The sequence below is a fragment of the Typopeltis vanoorti genome, chromosome 14 (genome assembly GCF_054136105.1).
Source record: "Typopeltis vanoorti isolate ZY-2024b chromosome 14, IOZ_Tvanoo_1.0, whole genome shotgun sequence".
Taxonomy (NCBI): Eukaryota; Metazoa; Arthropoda; class Arachnida; order Uropygi; family Thelyphonidae; genus Typopeltis; species Typopeltis vanoorti.
Window position 1 is genome coordinate 19,184,008 of NC_143562.1, and position 21,426 is coordinate 19,205,433.

Sequence of the window (21,426 nt, forward strand, 5' to 3'; positions counted from 1 at the left end):
CTTCATACCATATCTATTACAACAGCTATTCAATTTAGTCTGAGAATCTTGCAGACTTGTAGCGGATTTATTTAGAAGTATAACATCATCCGCATAAAGCAAAGAGCTGACATTAACATCTCCAATTTTGATATCAGGTTTAATACCACTTTCCTTCATAATGTGATCCATATAGATAATGAATAACAGAGGGGATAATGTCTCACACCAGATTTAACATTGAACCATCTTCCTGTACTTCCTTCATTTCTAAGTGCTGACTTACAACTCAAATAAAGACTAAGTATTGCTTGATATAATGCCCCATTGACACCATATAGCTGTAGCGTATTGAATAGCTTCTCTCTTGGCACCTTGTCATATGCCTTTTCCAAATTGACAAAACTTAAATACAGATCTTTGTTATATTCCCATGCTTTCTCGACTATCTGTCGTAAAGTGAAGATCTGATCCTGACAGCCTCTATTTGGCCTGAAGCCAGCTTGTTCTTCACCAAGCTTTTCTTCCACAATTCTTCTCAACCGTTTCTCAAGTATACTTGCATAGATCTTGCCAGGAACACTCAGTCAGGAAATACCTCTGTAATTCTCACATTCAGTTTTATTTCCCTTTTTATATATGGGTACTATGAGAGCTCTACTCCAATCATCGGGAATTCGTCCCTCTGTCCAGGCTTTCTGAATTATGCAGTGCAGCCACTGTAAGACTTTCATACCACCATACTTCAGCATTTCTGGTCGAATATCATCTACTCCTGCTGCCTTTCCACATTTCAAGCCTTTGATGGCTTTTTCTACTTCAAGTATGGATATGTATTCCTGACTGCATGCCTGGTCAGTGTTTTTTATCACTGTGCTGTCATCACTGCTTGTTTCATTTAGCAGTTTTTCAAAGTATTTACTCCATACTTCAAGGATATCTTTTTCTCCCATTTTCATGTCACCTTTATCATCTCTAACTCCTTTTACAGCACTCTTTCCTCCATTCCTAAGCTTCTTCAACAACCTCCAGAATATTTTCCCACCTTCTTGATATTTATTTTCTATATTCTTGCCAAAGTCCTCCCATGACTTTTGTTTAGCTAGTTTTACACACTGTTTAGCTTTCTTACATTTGTCTCTGTATTCTGTAAGAGTAAAAGCTGACTTATTTGCCAGGAATTTTTGATATGCTTTCTTCTAACATAATAATAATAAATATTATTCAAAAAAAAAAAAAAATCAGCAGGTACACAAGGTTAAAAATCTTGAATTTCAACATTTCATTAGAGGATGATATATTTACATGGGATAATCATCTGTGCAATAAACAGTCATATGAAGGCTTCTGTAACCAACACATTGATTACTTTATCATAAGAGACAAGTAGATTGCTAAAATAAGATCTACCGGCTGCAAACCCATGCTGACCATTACTATGTCCATCAGCCCAGTTATTCTTCTTCTTCCTAACTTTAAGAATTCCAAGGTCTTTCTCAACCTCATCTAACCATCTCTTTTAGGTCTTCCTCATTTTCTTTATACAATTATTTTCCATTTGTATATTTTTTTGACTCTTCTACTTTATAAATGGCCTATCCATGCTATTCTTTGTGCCTTAATAAATCGAACAATATCTTCTCCTTTTATGGTAAGTGCAAGAAGAATGATTGTTATGGGAGATTTTAACTATAGTAGTATAAATTGGAGAGAGGAAGATGCATGTAGCAATAGGGGAATGGAATTTCTAGAATTCTTGAGGGGCAAATATCTTAGGCAACATGTAACAGAGGGAACAAGAGGTTCAAGAGTTTTGGATTTGGTTATAGCATCAGAAGAGTTGATAATAACTGAGATGACATCTCTCCCACCAGTTGGAGAGAGAGTGACCATATGGTTTTGACTTGGAAAATGAATAGACATGCAGGAGTATCAAAGAGACAGGAACTTATGTGGAATTATAAAGCAGGTGAATATAATAGTCTTAGACGTCAACTTCAGGAAGTTTCATGGAGAGAGGAATTGGAAGGCCGGGATATCATTAGTGCGTGGGAAATTGTGAAAGAATATTTGTTAGCAGAAATAGTAAGTTGTATACCATGAGTGAGGAAGAGGACACAATTTGGAGTAAAGCGGATGACAAACAATATTAAACAGGAATTACATGTGAAAAAGAGGCTATGGAAGAGATATAAGGAGACAGGTGAAGAGAAGATGCATGAAGAATATAAGACACAGACCAGAAGAGTAACTAGTGTGGTAAGGGAAAGCGAAACTGGAATATGAGAGGAGATTGGCCCTAAGATCCAAAGAAAATCCTAGGGAATTTTTTAGCTATGTGTCCAGTAAGAGGAGAAATGACTGTGGAAGAATGATATTGTGATAAAAAAATGGGAATAGAGTGACTGATGCAAGGACATAGTGGAATTGTTCATTGAACACTTTATTGGAGTATTTCATCCTATAGGAGTCAGTTTTAATGCTAGAGGGATAGGGCTGGTTCGAAGTTTAGAGGTACAGGAGGAGAGTGTGTTTCAGATACTGAGTACTCTGGATGTCAGTAAAGCTTTGGGACTGGATGGTATTTCACCACGAGTTTTTAGAGAATGTGCTAGGGAACTGACAGTGCCTTTAACCTGGCTTTTCAATGAAAGTCTGGCTGCGGGAAAGGTGCCCAGGGAATGGAAGGAAGGTATGACAGTGCCATTGCATAAGGGTGGTAACAGACTGGAAGTGTCTAATTATAGGCCAGTTTGTGTGTCATCAATAGTTGTTAAGATCTTGGAGAAAGTAGTGAGGGACTGTATACAGCATTGGGTAGATAAGGATAATGTTATCTGTGAGAGTCAACATGGATTTGTGAAGGGGCGTTCTTGTTTTAGCAATATGCTAGCCTTTTATAATAAAGTTACAAGTTACAAGATGAGGGAAAGGCATATACTGCAATTTTCTTAGACTTAGTGAAGGCATGATAAGCTGATATTTAAGTTGCAGCACATGGGTCTGAATGTCAGATTGGTCAACTGGATTCAGGATTGGCTGTCTGATAGGTATCAGAGAGTTGTGTATGATGGAGCAGTTTCAAGGAGGCAGAGGGTTACAAGTGGGGTCCCACAGGGCTCAGTACTAGGATCTGTATTGTTTAACCTTTATATCAATGACATTGCCAGTGGATTGCAAGGGGATATTCAGTTGTTTGTGGATGATGCGAAGCTGGGAAGGATTATTAGTAATAGTGCAGATGTGGTAGCCCTGCAAAAGGATTTGAATAAGCTAGATAGATGGGCAAATGAATGGGGTGTCAGTTTAATGCAGCAAAATGTAAGGTCTTGAGGTTTGGGAAACATCGATGGGACACTGCATACTCTATGGGAGGAGTTATACTGGAGGAAGTAGGGGAGACAAGAGATCTGGGGTTGATGATTGATAGAAACCTGAAATTTAGGGGACATATTGCAAAGGTGGTTAAGGTAACACAGAGGATTACTGCAATTACGAGAAGGACACTGACCTGCAGAGATAAAAGGGTTATCATTCCGTTGTATATGTCTCTGATCAGACCACACTATTGTTCTCAGATTTGATCCCCAGGATTTGAAGGGGTTAAATTAACTGTGGAAAGGGTACAAAGACGGATGACAAAGATGGTTTCAGGACTGTACAATTTGGGTTATGAGGACCGGCTGAGGGAATGTGGACTGCATTTGGTGGATAGAAGGAGAGGTGTATGATTGAGACTTTTAAACTGTTGAGAGGTGGTTACAGGGTTGACACTGGGGAGTTCTTTCGCTTGGTTGAACAGCAGGATGGGGTGATGACAAGAGGCCATCCCTGGAAGTTACGAAAGGAAACTGTGAGCAAGATGGTGAGGAGTGGTTTCTTTGCATGGAGGGTGGTTGAACCATGGAATGCATTGCCTGATGGAGTGGTGAGAGCGAGAACAGTCAATGAGTTTAAGGAGTGGTATGATAGACTTTGTGTTTCTTAGGGGGGACCTCCCGTCAATGAGTCTTGACAGACTTTATGTTCTTAGGAATGACCTCCCACGATGAGTCTTTTGACTCCATGGAGGCCTGAATAATAATAATAATAATAATAATAATTTCACTATTTGTTCTTATTCTCCAAGTGTCATTCTTCTCTTTAATTGTTCCATAAATTTTTCTCATTATTTTCCTTGCAAAAATCCTTAACCTGTTCTCTTCTTTTTGAGATAAAGTCCATGATTCACATCCATATGTTATTACTGGTCTAATAATCAATTTATAAATTTTTAGTTTAGAATTCTTATCTGTAGCTCCACTACCCAATAAATCTTTATGCATGTGATAGCATTTATTTCCAGCTATTATTCTATTATTTATTTCTTCTGCTATATTATTCTTTACTGTTATTAGGCATCCTAGATATTTAAAATGATTTACTGATTCAAAATTATAGCCATCTATACTACATTTAGAGGATATTCTATTTCTATTTTTTCCTTATTGCATATATATTTAGTGTTTTGTTCATTAATTTGTAAACCAACTTCTGCATTTAAATCTAATTCTTTGAACTTACTTTCTAACACTTTTTTGGTATAACTGATTATTGCAACATCATCTGCATATGCACAAATCTGTACAGATTTATTATTAATGTGGACTCTTATATTGAGTCTTCTTATTATATATTCAAGAATCAGATTAAACAAACTTGCAGACAATGCATCTTCCTGTCTCACTCTGGAAGTTACTTTGAATGTTATGATAACTCATCTTGCATTTTAACCCTTGCCTTTGATCCTTATAGTGTTATTTCAATAATTCTAACCAATTTTCATGCAATTCCCAATCTTTTAAGATTATTGATAATTTTTTGTCTATTTATTTTATCAAAAGCCTGTTTAAAATCAATATATAAATTATATAATTCTATATTATATTCCATGGTAAGGAAATAAATGCTGCATGGGAACTGACAAAGAAATGCATAATAGCATCAATATGTGAATGTATTCTGAAGGTCAAAAAGGCTGAATAAGATAGGTGTAAATGAATGAATGTGCAGCTTAAGCATGAAATCTGAAAAAAGAAAGTACCTTGGAGGAAGTACAAGATGAATAATGGTAATAATTAGTCACATTAAGAATATAAAGAACGAGCCAGGAAAGTGACTCAATTAGTATGGAAAACAAAAGCAGAGTAGTACGAGCAGAAATTAGCAAATCAGGCAAAGAAAAATACTAGACAGTTTTTTAGATATGTGGCAAGTAGAAGGAAGAATGATCATGGTAAGATGAAGTTAATGATGATCATGGTAACTGCTGCAGAAGACATTGTTGAGGTATTCAGTGATCAATTTATAAGGGTGTTTCATCCTGATCAGGGTGGAATCATGAGGAAATTAAGTGTGGAGGATATAGGAGGGGATGGCTTAACCGTGAGTGAGCAGGAGGTATTTGAGAAAATAAATAACCTTGATGTCAATAGGGCAATAGGATTTGATAACGTATCACCATGCATCTTAAGGGAATGTTCGAGGGAATTGGCAGTAGCATTGGCATGCCTGTTTAATAAAAGTCTTACAACAGCACAGGTTCCAAGGGAGTGGAAGGAGAGTAAAATTGTTCCAATGCATAAAGGTGGTGGTGATAAGGCTGTAGCTTCAAGTTATAGGCCAGTCTGTATATCTGGACTTGTGATGAAGGTACTGGGAAGATTGGTGAGAGGTAGGATACAGAAATGGGTTGATAACAGCTGTATTCTCTGTGGTTATCAGCATGGGTTTGTTAAGAGGAGATTTCACTAACTTACTAATGTACTATAACAAGGTGACAAATACCTTGGACAGGAGAGATACATATACAGTGGTGTACTTAGAGTTTGCAAAGGCTTTTGATAGACTTCCACATTATAATCTTTTAAATAAATTGGAACTGATGGGATTGCATAACAGACGTTTGAGTTGGATCAATGTCTTGCTGTCGAAGGGGTGCAGTATCCCGAAAGAGAAAGGTCACTATTGGTGTGCCACAGGGGCCAGTTTGGGAGCCATTGTTGTTCAATTTGTATGTTAATGATATCGGGTTGGGTTTAACTAGGGATATGCAGCTCTTTGCAGATGATAAAAGACTCTGGAGAGCAATGCAGATGTTATGGCCTTAGAAGAGGACTTGAATAGATTGCATGAATGGGCAGGTAAGTGGAACTGTCAGGTCAATGTTGCAAAGTGTAAGGTTTTGAGATTTGGCAAGCAACAATGGGATCCAAAGTATACACTTCGTGGGGAAACTTTAAAGGAAGAAGAGGAGATGAGAGAGCTCTAGGAGTGATGGTGGATAAGGACCTGAAATTCAGGAGCTGCTTTGCACAAGTTGTGAAGATGTCACATCAGATAATGACAATGATGCAGAGGACCCTGACATGCAGAAATACAGGTTATTTCTGCATGTCATTAGAGGACCATTGTATAAGGCCTTTATCAAACCTGATATGGGTTATTGTACACAGATTTGTTCACCAAGTTTTCATGGTGACCAGGATATGTTGGAAAGGATCCAGAGAAGATTCACAAAGGTAGTCAGTGATCTTTGAAATGTGGAGTACAAGGGTAGATTGAGAAAATGTAAGTTGCAGAGCCTCGTGAGTAGGAGAAAGATGGGGGATATAATTGAGACATACAAGCTAGTCAGGGGTTGTTATCGGGTCGACATGGAAGAGATTTTTCTCTTTGGTCTAAAACCAGATTGGTGATCTTTTAAAATTTCTTCAATACATGGTTCTAATCTACTATTTATTAAACTTTATAAAATTTTATATGTTACATTTAGAGGAGGTAAAACAAGAGGCCATAGCTGGAAGCTGTATAAGGAGGGTGTGAGCAGAGGAGTGAGGAGTACATTCTTTTCATGGAGAGTGGTTGGTGAGTGGAATGCATTGCCTCAGTGTTTTGTGGGTGTAGACACAGTGAATAAGTTTAAAGTACAGTTGGATGATCATTGTGTGCAATAGTGTGTACCTTCCATGATAGGTCTATGACTCCATGGAGGTCAAATGTTAATAATAATAATAATACATTTTTCACGTATATTCCTTAACGTAAATATATTATCAGAGGTAGATCTCTTTGGTCTAAAACCAGATTGGTGATCTTTTAAAGTTTCTTCAATACATGGTTCTAATCTACTATTTATTAAACTTTATAAAATTTTATATATTACATTTAGCAATGTGATTCCTCCATAATTACTACAATTCAGTTTTATCTCCCTTTTTATATATTGGTTGAATCACTCCTATTTTCCATTCCTCTGGTAATTTTTCTTTATTCTATATTTGAATTATTAATTGCCAGATTCTACCCATAATGGTTTTTTAGCATTCTTGATAAGCTTCCCTGTTATTCCATCCATACCCGGTGCTTTAAAAATTTTTATCTGTTTTATAATTTTAACTACTTCTTCATAAGTTGGTTCTTTTATTTTTTCTTCATTTATTCTAAATTCACATAAATTCCTATCTTCATCTTCATTATCATTAATTTCTTCTGATAACAATTCTTCAAAATACTCTTTCCATCTCTTCATAACTTCTTCTTTTTCAGTTATTATTTCCCCTACTTTATTCCTGGTTCCTATTATTTGAGGATTAAAATGTTATACTAGTGAATTAACTTCTTTATAATATTTTCTTATTTCTTTGTTTTTATTATATTTGTTATTAACTTTATTTTCTTCTTCATCATCTCTTTTTTCTTTTGATTACATATTTTATTTATTATTATTATTATTATTATTATTATTACCCTAAGACCTCAAGGAGTCAAAGACTCATCTGGGAGGTCCTTTTATCACACACACACACACACACACAGCTCATCATACCGTGCTTTGAACACATTCAAACTCCTTGCGGACGCCACACTCTCAGGCAAGGCATTCCAGTCATTTACAACTCCATAAAAAAAACCTGCCTCTCACACCCTCTTTATACAGTTTCCAGGGATGACCTCTGGTTCCCCCCGATCGCCCACTATTTTCTGTAGAACTTCTCTAGCATTGCCCCTATAACAACCCTTATTTGCTTCCTTTCTCTTTTCTTGATATTTTTCTCTATTAGCTCTTGTATTTCTTTGTATATATTTCTTTCTTGCTTTATTTTTAATTTCTATTGCTTTCCTGCATTCATCATCAAACCATTCCTTTTTGATTCTTTTATATTTCCCTATTATTTCTTCTGCTGCATTTATAATTATTTTTTTAATTATCTTCCATTTATCTTCTGTATTATTTTGATTTTCAAATTCTTTAATATCTTCTTCTATTTTTTCTTTGTATAATTTAATGGTCTCTTTATTTGTAAAAGCTTCAGTATTCAATTTCTCAATTCTTTCTGCTTTTTCTCTATTTATTATTGATATTCTTTGTCTCAATCTCATGCCAACTAACATGTGGTCAGAGTTGCAGTTTGCACCTCTGACTTTATTATTAAATGCTCTGACATCAATACTTGATGTTTCCTACCTTTTAGAAATCAAAACATGATTTGATTTGATTACAGTCATTAATAGCTGGAATAATCCATATTCCTAAATGAATCTTTTTATGTGAAAAATTTGTGCTCATTACTCTTAATTTATTAGTTGGTGCAAACTGAGCAACTCTATTACCATTATCACTAGTTTCTTCGCGTAGACCAGGGATTCTCAACCTATGGTATGCGTACCACTGCTGGTACTTGAGCCACTGCTGGGTGGTACGAAAACAGATTTGCTTACTGGTACATCTAATATCTTGAATTAAATATAGTGGTATGCCACTGGAAAAGGTTGAGAACCCCTGGTGTAGACTATATCTTCCAAACATCTCTTTGTGTATATCTTCCTTACCTAATTTAGCATTAAAAGTCTCCTAATACAATCATAGCATAATCTTTTGGTATGCCTTCACATGCTTTCTTTAAATCATCATAAAATTGTTCGACAACGTTTTCATCGGCATTCTCAATCGGAGCATAAATATTTATAAATGTAATGTTATGAAATTTACCTTTAATACATATTTTACATATTTTCTCATTTATTGGTGTAAATCCTAATATTGATTTGTAGCTCTTTTTTTTTTATAATAAAACCAACTCTATGTTCTCCTTGTTTTATAGGACCACTAAAGTATAATAACTTATGATCTTTTTTATTAATAACTCCATGTCCTTTCCATCTTATTTCTTGTAAGGCTGTGATATCCATACCATATTTCAATAATTATTCTGCTATAATTTGCATTTTACCAGCCTGTAATAACATCCTAACATTCCATGTTCCGAATTTTATAATATTTCTCATTAACCTTTTCCTTTGCATATGTCATTTCAGCAGAGTCAGTCCAGTTTCATATTGTTTAGCCTTTTTAACAAAATGTTTTTTCTAGGAATGGGTTGTTAGCCCATTGCCAAACCCTCCTCCTTTATCTGGGCTTGAGACCAGCAACAGTATCGAAGAGCTACTCAATCCACCCATTGAATACTCCAAGTGGAGTTGCCCAGTTATTCTACTCCTAATAAATTATTCCGACATCTCGATTACAACTGCAGATATACAGACTGATCTATAATTGGAAACTTCTGTCCTAGAACCATGCTTGTGGAATGGTACTGTTTTACCTTCTTTTACTCCTTAGGAACCTTTGCACTTCAAGACTTTCATTAAATAACCAGGTCAATGGCATAGCTAATGATCTTGCAGATTTTTCTTAAAAATACATAGTGATATGCCATCCATTTCCACAGCCTTATTAACATTCTAACCTGGTTGCTACCTGATACACGTCTGATTCTTTCACCTCTAATTCTCCTAATACTTGCCTCCCTTCTACATGTTGCACATCATTTGTCTCATTTAATAATTCCACTATATCCTTTGCAACAATCGCTCTGCTATCATGACTAGTCAGCGGTGTCACCCTCCCATAATTATTCTTCCTCTTGTTCACCATATAGCGGAAGAATTCTCTCAAGTTATCCTTGGCCTGAGCCAGTCTTATCTCATGCTGCAGTTTTTTTTATTTACCATGCTTCTTGACTTCCTAGCCTGCACTTTATACCTCATGCTTTTATGGCCAATTGTCTTTGTATGTTCTCCATAACATTTTTTCCAATGCTGCCTTCTTGATTTCCCTGTTTATTCATTTCACCTTTAATCTATTTATTCCCCTAATTCTTAGTATGTAGTTATACATTGCTTGTGTCAGATACTGTCTCATCAGTTCCCATGCTCTGTCAACATATTTTCTCCACAGCTCATCACCCCATTGTATTCATACTAGTTGACTACAGAGCTTCCCTTGCCTTTCCATAAGAAGTAACTTGGGTGAACACTAAAGACAAATAAGTTAAGGGTGTCAAGAAATGGTATCTCTAAAGGCACATTAGTAAAGAGGAAAACAACATCAAAACTCACCAATAAGTAGAGTTGAAGTAGATGTTTTTCAATTTATCAATGAAATCTGAAGTGCAATCATTCCTCCACTTATGACAACGTTCTATTTTGATGATCTCATCATAAGTTAAAAGATCATAAATTACTATATAAACCATAAGGATATGTTAACAATCAACATGCCCTGAATACTAAAATGTGTGGGTCTGTATCGTTATACTTTTAACTGACTTTATACTTTGTTTATTTAATGAATAAGAGAGATGAGACAGGTGACCAACAAGCTGATGATGTTAACTATGGCAACATTAACTGGAAGCAAGAAATATCATGTGTGAGTAATGAAATTGAATTCTTTGAGCTACTTATGCAGCATGTACTAGTTTAAGCAATATGGGACTCAAGTGTTAGCTTCACAGAACAAGAGAGAGAGAGAGAGAGAGAGAGAGATGTGTGGAATTACATAGCAGGAGATTATAATAAATTAAGGAAGCAAATTGGTGATATGCAATGGTTTAATCAGTTGAAAGGAGGAGGAGGGGAATCAGCAGTGCCTGGGACTTAGTCTGGAATCAATTCATTATGGCAATATCAGATTGTATTTCTAGGTTCAATGATTGTCTGAGAAAGAGTACATTCTGCAGGAAATATCAATAACAGGTCATCCTCAGCAGCATGAGGAGTATAAGGTGCAGCAAGGAAAGAGAAATTGGCATATGAAAAGAGATTAGCTGAAACAGTAATGAAAAAGCCTTATGGAGAAGTCTACAGTTATGTTGCTAGTAGAAGAAATAGTGAATATGGAAGCTGATGACTTCAGTTGCTGGAGATGAAACATGAGTCGCATCTACTTAAGAAATTATGGAAATGTTTAATGAGTATTTTGTTAATGTATCTTATCTGCCAGTACATTTTGTGTACTTGGGGGGGGATAAGAGTGGTGTTTGATAGCAATCAGTAGTAGGATAGAAGACTGACAGTTCAAGAATGGGAAATGTTTAGCCTGTGGAGCCTGAATTACTGCATATTAAGTAACCTTGATGTAATTAATAAGACTGTAGAACTGGATGGGATATCACCACGTATATTATGGAAATGCATGAAAGAATTTACATTGACTTGATTGTTCAATAGTCTGGCAACAAGAAGAGTTCAAAGAGGGAAAAATAGTAGCACTGCATAAGGAAGAACCATAGTCAGTAGTGTCAAACTATAGGCTATTGTGTATGTCAGGTGTGATGGTGAGAACTGGTTAGAGACAGAATGCAAATATGGATTGATGAGAATGGAAATCTTTTGAGAGAGCCAGCGAGTTGTGTATGGAGATGTAGCATCCTGAAAAGAATGCGACATATGGTACCACGAGATTCTTTTCTGAGACTACAGTTGTTTAACTCATATATCAATGATCTAGTTCACTGTGTGAAAGGAGATATTCACTTCTTTTCTGATTATGCTGAATTATTATTATTATTATTATTTTTATTATTATTGGACACCTCCAGGGAGTCCAAAGACTCATCGAGGGAGGGCACCTACTCTACAACTCTGTCTCCACCACACAATCCACCAACTGACCGCACTACACCAACGCCATCTACTACCAACCACCACCACTAGTATTTCCACAGACAATCACAAACATCCATGCCCACGGCAGGATTCGAACCTGCAGCCTTGTGGCTGGAGAGCAGATACACTAACCACTAGGCCAGCCAGGCTGGCCAAAATATTATTATTATTATTATTATTATTACACGATCTTTCCATGGAGTCCAAAGACTCATCGACGGAGGGCATTTACTCTACAGCTCTCTGTCTCCACCACTCAATCTATCAACTACAAAGAACTGCAACTACACCAAAGCCATCTTCTCCCAACCACCACAAGTATTTTCACAGACAATCACAAACATTCATGCCCACAGAGGGATACGAACCAGCAGCCTTTTGGCCAGAGAGTGGATATGCTAACTGCTCGGCCAACTAGGCCATTAGGAAGAGCAGTGTCAGGAAGTTTTGATTTGTTTCTGTTACAAGTGGATTTTAATAGGGTGGTGCTTTGTGCTGATGAATGGGAATGTTCTTTCATGTTGCTAAGTGGAAAGTTATACAGCAGCTTGGCAAAAGAAGATGGAATGGGGTTTACCTTATTGGAGGAACTTTGTTTCAGGAGGTAGAGGAAGTAAAGGATCTGGAGATCTAGCAGATAGAAAATTGAAGTTCAGGGAACATATGAAAGTTGTAAGGATTACCCAGAAAATTGCTCCTATAATGCAAAGAATACTGACATGTATGAATAAGAAGGTGATGGTTTGGCTGTATAACATGTGGCCTTGTTTGAATTAGGCCTCCAAACGAGGCCTAATTAGAGCTCGTTTGGATTTCTGTGCATAGATCTGGTTGCCTGGCTATATTGGAGATAAGGAAACGTTGAAGAGAGTGCAGAGGCGAATAATTAAGACTGCCTCGGGACTCACTCTTGAATACTGAATATGAGGACAGATTGAGGAAATGTTGTCTTCATAGCTTGAAGGATAGGAGGAAAATATAAGTTGTGAGAGAAGCACATCAAATAGATAGGAATTACTGCATAGGGTAATGGATGAGGCAGGAATGAGGGTAGTTCATCAACAATAAATTCTTCAAATTCAGGAATTTCAGCAAAGCATTCTAAGGATGGTTCACCAGATGCATTACTTGTGGAAGGTCTGGGCTCATCTTCAGTGGTGAGATAACAGCTGCATGCAATGGGCAGCTTTAAAAATCTGTACATTACATCCTTAGTCTGCATTGTTAGCCTTTTACTTTCTGCATAAATTTCTCTGTAGAAAGCAGGATTTATTCAAGACCCCAATAAGAAGTGTGGTTGTTTCACACTCGGCTAGGAAAATTATTTACACATAAAGACTTTTCCCAAAAAATTATGCAACACTGAGATTCGAACCTGTGACTTAGTCAGAGTATGGAGATTATACCCACTGGGCAAACTAGGCAGCATAAATTCAGATGGCCACTGTGATTTGTGATTCTATAAATAGTATATGTCCCCTCCCCGTCAACACACGTTATTATTATTATTATTACACCCTCCATGGAGTCGACAGACTCATCGTGGGAGGTTCATTCAACTGGCAACATATTTGTCATATAGAATCTTCAAGTCCTTAACACTCCTTGCATTAACAACACATTCAGTTAATGCATTCCATTCACTGACAATTCTCCATGTAAAAAATCTACTCCTCACACCCTTCTTCACCACACTTTTACAAAACTTCCAGGAATGACCTCTGGTTCTTTCCCTCTCACCTTATTCTTAGATCTTCATCATAAAAACTGGGTGTTATGTATGAACTTGGCACAAGTGTTTGAAATATTTTGGATTCTGAACAAATTTTAGAATTTTCAATAAGCTTTCAGTGTTTTTAATCTGTTTTATTACTGTAGTTATAGTGAGCCTTGGCAGGATATATCTATGAATTTTCTAATGCTTTAATCAGGTCAGATAGTATCAAGTGTAATTCCAAGATATTCTAGGTAAGTTCACTTTGGCTAAATTTCTGCATGTCGTGATTCATTTCCTCCAACAGCTGAATTGAATTATCAACACACTCATGCTGGTCTGTGTCTTGTGCCTTATTTCACACCAGTCTGCACATGGCATGAATTAACAAAGACAAATGCCTCTGTTTTTTACTGGAAACATTTTTTTAGGGGGGGGAGAGGAGGTTGGCTTTTTAATTTATCTATTTTTTTCATTTCTTTTTCTGCAACTTTCTGTGCTTAGTGCTATAAGGCAGTGCTTCCCAAACTTCTGGATGTTAGGGCCCCCTTTGCAAAAATTAAAATATTTCATTGCCCCCCCCCTCGAAAAAAAATCGTAATAGAGAGATATATTATTATAATATTTATTGTATTTATATTCAATAGAAAACATACACAGTGAATATTGCAAAAATCAAATGCAAATATTACATTTTTTGCCTCTTACCGTTTGGTTCTGAAGACGATGCGGGCTGTTCTGGTAAAATATGAAATACTGTTCTTTTTTTTTTGAGTCTGTTTCTGATTGTTCGCGGGATTTCTTTTTATTTTTTATCAGCCACTTATCCATCTCAGGGTTAGATTTTTTAACGTAGAATAGACCAAATAATATCACCACTTACCGATACTGGCACACCACAAACTGATAACATGAAAATAATAAATATTACCTGAATAAGGGAATCCCTGGACCAAGAACATTTTTCTCTTTTGTGACTTTTCTCCCTTTTACAGTAATTAAGCCTAACGCGAAACAAACAGCAAAGGCAGGTTATTAAAATGTGCATATGATTGGTGCGGTATTAACAAAAGATCGCACAACCGAAAGATAAAAGCATAGCTGACAATTGAGTTGAAATGCTAACTCTCTTCAACCGAATTCCATATGTGAAACTGCCATAACATTCATTATATATATATATATATATATATATATATATATATATATATATATATATATATTACTTAGTTTTAACACTTTTACGAATTTTAACACGTTCGGTTGAATTTTATTGCTGCCTTGGGAAATCGAACTCACACACATCTAACTAATAACAATAGTTTTTAGTTAGATACTGTGTTTGCCCATGCAACATATGGTTTTGTTTCAGTCTATACAGCATAGTTTCTGTATGAGGGGACATGTGATTCATTAATTAGTGTCGTTTTTATCTTAGTTTTCTCTAATTGCACTATTTGTTGAGAAATATATTACACAGACTCCTCATCTCTTATTCACTGGCATAATAAAAGTACTTGTTTTTATTGCCTCTGCAGTATAGTGGCTGTTAGGGAGGGCATGTTGTTTACAAGGGAGTTACTATCTCTCCACATGAACTTGTTTAAGCTTTTTTTCATGTGTGAAGTATATGTGAAACTTTTATTGGTAACAGAAAACTAGCTCGGATGACAGTGATAATATAAAACGAGTTTTGATATGTATATAAAGTCAATATCAACAGTCCCTGATTACGAAAGCGTGATGAAAGGGACAGGAAGATTTGGAGCTTCCCTGGAGAGCATTCGAAGTAAATACAATTAACCACTGCTTTGAAATGAAACATATGAATAAGAACTATTTACTAATATTCATTAAGCGCCGAAATACGCAGGAAGCAAAGTTTGTGAACCAACACCAATGCGTGAATTTTTCCATTAAAATATAAAAAATAACAAAAAAGAAATAATAAATAATAATTAATAAATAAATTAAATACATTTCTTTTAAGATAAGAAAAATCTACTTAGTCTTAAAACATTTTAAATTTGTTTTCATTATTTCACGCCCCCCCCTCAACAAAACCTACGGCCCCCAAGGGGGCCGTGGCCCACAGTTTGGGAAGCGCTGCTATAAGGTATTCATGTGTGAGCTCCTCTTCCACTGCTTTCTACCAACCTGTACATCTTTATTGTCAGCCTCCAACTCTAAATCCTTTCTTTGTTCCAACTCCAAACCTTTAACCAGTAGCACTCTCTTATCACCAGTCTCTTTGTCACATCCTGTGAATGCATGAACATATATTTTCAGCAGCACCTTCTGGACACTATTCATATACTATTTTTCACCTTTCTCCATGCCCCATTTATATTCTTTCTACCATGCAATATATTATATTGCATGGTAGAAACCCTCAAAAGTCTATGAGGGTTTTCTCACCCACAGTAGCAGCAATTGCCTGAGAAAAAGTATTTCTTAAATAATATGTCTTGAAGGCAACAATAACACCCTGGTCAGTGTGTTGCAGGAATGATGTGGTATTTGGTAACTGTATTAATAGGATCGTCGTCATAAGTACAAGGAGTGATGAGTTGAGGGCTGACTGTATTCTTCGCGAATGTTGGTGATTTCTTGTAATAGTAAAATAAAAAATAATAAGCTAATTCCTTTTATTCCCTTATAGGGAATAAGCGAGGCCTTTAAACCCTATCTAGCTTTTGGAGACTAAGTTGGCAGTTCAATCTCCACCAGTAGCCAATCAGAGATAGCTGGCCCATGTCTATCACTAATTATAGGCAGTCACCAGTGAAGAGACCGGCAAACAAGTGCTGCCATCTCTTGGTACCTAATCCTAACAGGATATGTTACTGTCTGAAACAATGTGGGTTCTATGGTCGATTTTCTTGAGTTTACATGATGAAAAAACCCAAGTTTCCGGGAGAAAAAACCCACTTGCCCATGCTAGAGATTGACTAACTTGGAAACCAGTTGAAGAAAGGCTTAGAAAAAGTTCCTCCAGTCGGCAACTAGACTCAAACAATGTTTGAGTCTAGTTGCCGACTGGACTGTCTATCTTCATGTGACCTAGCTCAGAGGATGCAAGCACCACTTCCACTGAACTACATAGGCCTTTCTTGTAATAGTACCAAGAATGTTAATAAAAAATTTTTAGAGCTTGTAAGCAGGACACCTGTTACACTCTCACATCTGGATGCAGTGGAATATATTTTTTGAGAGTCCATATAATCTAGGTGCTCTTGACTAAAAAATCTTGTGTCCTAGCATCCAAGTAATGTTTCCAAACAAGTGGAGTTATTATTTCCTTTTTTTTCATGGACCAACTTCTATCTTTTCAGTCAGTTTTGCATTCTTTGTTTCATGGTCTAATAAGATATCGCACTTCCGACAAATCAACACTTTTGCTCATCTCTTGTTCATTCTCTCTCTCTCCACACAAACTCATCTCTTACACTCCGCTGTACATATATATTGCACTCACAACATAGAATCATTTTTGAAAAGACTTTGCCATTAATGTCACCTGATTTTCACGGTGCTCACCTAGTTACACCAGTCGCTGCCCGCGTGGTTGACCTTGTGACCACCATTGTGTTATACTTAAAATAGGAGGCAATTTCAACTAATAAATCAGGCAGAATTCACGCCAAAAAATTATGCAGATACACTTCATTATCAAAAATAAATAGTAAAACCCTAAAATTCAGGAAATATTGCCAGTTATTATTCAAAACAGCAATTATCTTTCCAGAGCTCTTTCTAACACTTAACCAAAATTCATATAATACCACCACTCATTAAACAAAGTAAAGCATCTTTACTTTGGCTTCTCAATGAGAACCTTCTACCGACCAATATACCCATTCCTTGCAGTTATGCATGAGATTTATAATAGCTTTATACAGATTAAAATAGAAAGGGTTTTCAGAAGTGGAAGGAGAAAGAACACGAGGCTGGCCTCTCGTTCTCTCCCTAAAGTTGTATAAGGACGGTATGAGCAATGGAATGAGGAAGCAGGGTTTTGACTTCAGATCAGTGGACAAGTTTGTAACAAGAGACTAATCTTGAAAATTGTATAAGGAAGGTATGAGAAGGAAAGTGAGTAAGTAGAATTTTTGCTTGAGTCAAGTAAAAAAAAGTAAAGTTAAGTATGCTGTGAGTCCAGAAGCAGTAAACCAGATTAAGGCATGTTTTAATGATGGTATTTGGCACCAAGGACCTCCCACAGCGAGTCTTTTGACTTTATGGAGATATGATAATACTAATAATTATTATTATTATTTTTATTATTATTCAGGCCTCCGTGGAGTCAAAAGACTCATCGTGGGAGGTCCTTCCTAAGAAACACAAAGTCTATCAAGACTCATCGAGGGGAGCCCCCCCTCCAAGAAACACAAAGTCTATCATACCACTCCTTAAACTCATTAACCATTCTTGCTCTCACTACTCCATCAGGCAATGCATTCCATTTTACTTAAATATAAAGAGCCAACAGGCTTCATTTCGATGATATATAAACATTATTTAAATTAAGGGCATATTAGATCCCACATTGTTTTAAAACCGAATAAGAAACTTGATGATTTGGAATCAGAGAGTTTCATGCCGAATATGGTATAAAAAAACTATAAAAGTATCAGCAAATACTAGCGTGAGCTAATGCAAGTAGTCCTAGAGCGTAGTACAAACACGGGCAACTCGTTGCAAAGGTGGGTAAAGTTCTGATCTCTATTCTTGGTATTTTCCATAATGTAAAAACACATTTCCTAGGAAATGTATGCTGTTATTACATTATGGTGGGAGGTCACTACCCAGACCGTTTCAGCCTTTTTTGAGGCTTCATCAGTGAGTAGCTAGACCAAATTAATACCAAAGGGTATAGCGAAAAGAACTTATATACTCTGCTATACGAGTTGTCCAAAAGGTGCACCCATTAAGTTACTTAAATATAAAGAGCCAGTTGGCTCTTTATATTTAAGTAAATGAAGTTTATACAAAAATGAAGCCTGTTAGCTCTTTATATTTAAGTAACTTAATGGGTGTTTTATTTTTAAGTAACTCTTTATATTTAAGTAACTTAATGGGTGTTTTATATTTAAGTAACTCTTTATATTTAAGTAAATGAAGTTTATACAAAAAATGAAGCCTATTGGCTCTTTATATTTAAGTAACTTAATGGGTGCACCTTTTGGACAACTCGTATAGCAGAGTATATAAGTTCTTTTCGCTATACCCTTTGGTATTAATTTGGTCTAGCTACTCACTGATGAAGCCTCAAAAAAGGCTGAAACGGTCTGGGTAGTGACCTCCCACCATAATGTAATAACAGCATACATTTCCTAGGAAATGTGTTTTTACATTATGGAAAATACCAAGAATAGCGATCAGAACTTTACCCGCCTTTGCAACGAGTTGCCCGTGTTTGTACTACACTCTAGGACTACTTGCATTAGCTCACGCTAGTATTTGTCGATACTTTTATAGTTTTTTATACCATATTCGGCATGAAACTCTCTGATTCCAATCGCTGAGTTTCTTATTCGGTTTTAAAACAATGTGGGATCTTATATCCCCTTAATTTAAATAATGCATTCCATGGTTCAACCATCCTCCATGCAAAGAAACCACTCCCCACCCTCTTGCTCACAGTTTCCTTTCGTAACTTCCAGGGATGGCCTCTTGTCATCACTCCTTCCTGCGTTTCAACCAAGCGAAAGAACTCCCCATTGTCAACCCTGTAACCACCTCTCAACAGTTTAAAAGTCTCAATCATATCACCCGTCTTCTATCCACCAAACTCTGCAGTCCACACTCCCTCAGCCAATCCTCACAACTATCATTGTACAGTCCTAAAACCATCTTTGTTATCTACAGTTAATTTATCCCCCCCCAAATCCTGGGGATCAAATCTGAGAGCAATAGTCCAAGTGTGGTCTGATCAGGGTCTTATCCAACAGAATGATAACTGTTTTATCTCTGCAGGTCAGCGTCCTTCTCATTATTGCAGCAATCCTCTGTGTTACCTTCACCACCTTTGCAATATGTCCCCTAAATTTCAGGTTTCTATCAATCATCAACCCCAGATCTCTTGTCTTCCCTACTTCCTCCAGTATAACTCCTCCCATAGAATATGCAGCATCCCATTGATGTTTCCCAAATTGCTCCATTAAACTGATACCCCATTCATTTGCCCATCTATCTAGCTTATTCAAATCCTCTTGCATGACTGCCACATCTGCACTATTATTAATAATCCTTCCCAGCTTCGCATCATTCGTAAAGAATATCCCCTTGCAATCCACTGACAATGTCATTGATATAAAGGTTAAACAATATAGGTCCCAGTACAGAGCCCTGTGGGACCCCACTTGTAACAACCCTCTGCTTCCTTGAAACTTCCCCACCATACACAACTCTCTGATACTATCGGACAGTCAATCCTGAATCCAGTTGACCAATCTGACATCCAAACCCATGTTCTGCAACTTAAATATCAGCTTATCACGTGGCACCCTGTCAAATCCTTCACTAAGTCTAAGAAAATGGCAGTATATGCTTTCCCTCATCTAATGCTCTTGTAACTTTATCATAAAATATCATCATAAAATTATCATTTATAATAGTTTTACTAATCAAATCAAGCTTTTACGTGTCAGATACTGATATTCTCATAACCATTGAATTAAATCTGTGTTATTATGACATTACTTACTGGAAATGGCATCAAGAAATACAAGCATGGACATGAATTCCCACAAAACACCCTATAATCCCTCCTGTATTGCACTCTTCTTCTAATCATTATGAACTGTGGTTACTATTCTTGTTTCCATAAGATGTACCTTCATTTTGAGAGACAAACCATTCAAATCAGATAATTTGTATATAGACTATCATATTTTCCTGCATATATGGAAAGAATTATTCAGAATTATGTCCTTTTTTTCTCTTCTTATATCAGTTTATTATTTTTAAAAATGTAAATAATATTAGAACACACTGCACATTCAACCGTTAACTTTTGTTCTTTTAATTTTCCTTACTGAACAGGGTTCACCACTAAGTCGTGCAGATCTTCGTGCTGTAAATATAAATTTGTGTGATATGTGTGTCATTCTGTCAGCTAAAATTCCAAGTAGCGAGGACCCTACTCTTGCAGATAAAGAAGCAATTTTAGCTTCCTTGAATATCAAAGCAATGACTTTTGATGATACTATTGGTGTATTAACTCACAGTAAGTAAAATAAGTTGATTGTATTTTCCATTATTGAATTCATCAGTTTCAGAAATCTACTTCTTAGTGGGATGCAGTTTGCGTACTGTTTTTAGTGTTGCTGATTATACAACAACACTAAAAATAGTAGTGTTGTATAATCAGCAACACTGAAAACAGTACGCAAACTGCATCCCACTAAGTAGTACTGTTTTAAGTGTTGCTGATTATACAAGTAAGATTTGAAGATACTAAATACCTTCTGTATCCATATATAAGATGATTTTGAATTACAAAGCAAACTTTTATCTGAATATATGACATCACCTCATGTTTTGCAAAGAAAGCAACAGGCATTTAGAAATATAAATAAATAACTTTTCATTAAATTCTTGACTGATATTTCACCTTGGCAATTAAGGCTTTTTCATAGGCATAATGAATACATGTGTAGATGTACATATCATAAGAATATGATATGTACATCTACACAAGCACAACCATATGAAGGCAAATACAGACTGGATTCAAA

At 36.2% G+C, this 21,426-nt stretch overlaps 1 protein-coding gene across 5 annotated transcripts in view; it reads left to right on the top strand.

Annotated features, from left to right (window-relative positions):
• The window catches only part of slo (calcium-activated potassium channel slo), an 880,402-nt gene that overhangs the window by 741,441 nt on the left and 117,535 nt on the right, over positions 1-21,426 (top strand). For all 5 annotated transcript variants that reach the window (XM_090404400.1, XM_090404403.1, XM_090404399.1 and 2 more), the window contains one exon: positions 20,732-20,915. In XM_090404400.1, coding sequence (XP_090260526.1) covers positions 20,732-20,915 — 184 coding nt within the window. The remainder of the gene's footprint in view (positions 1-20,731; positions 20,916-21,426) is intronic.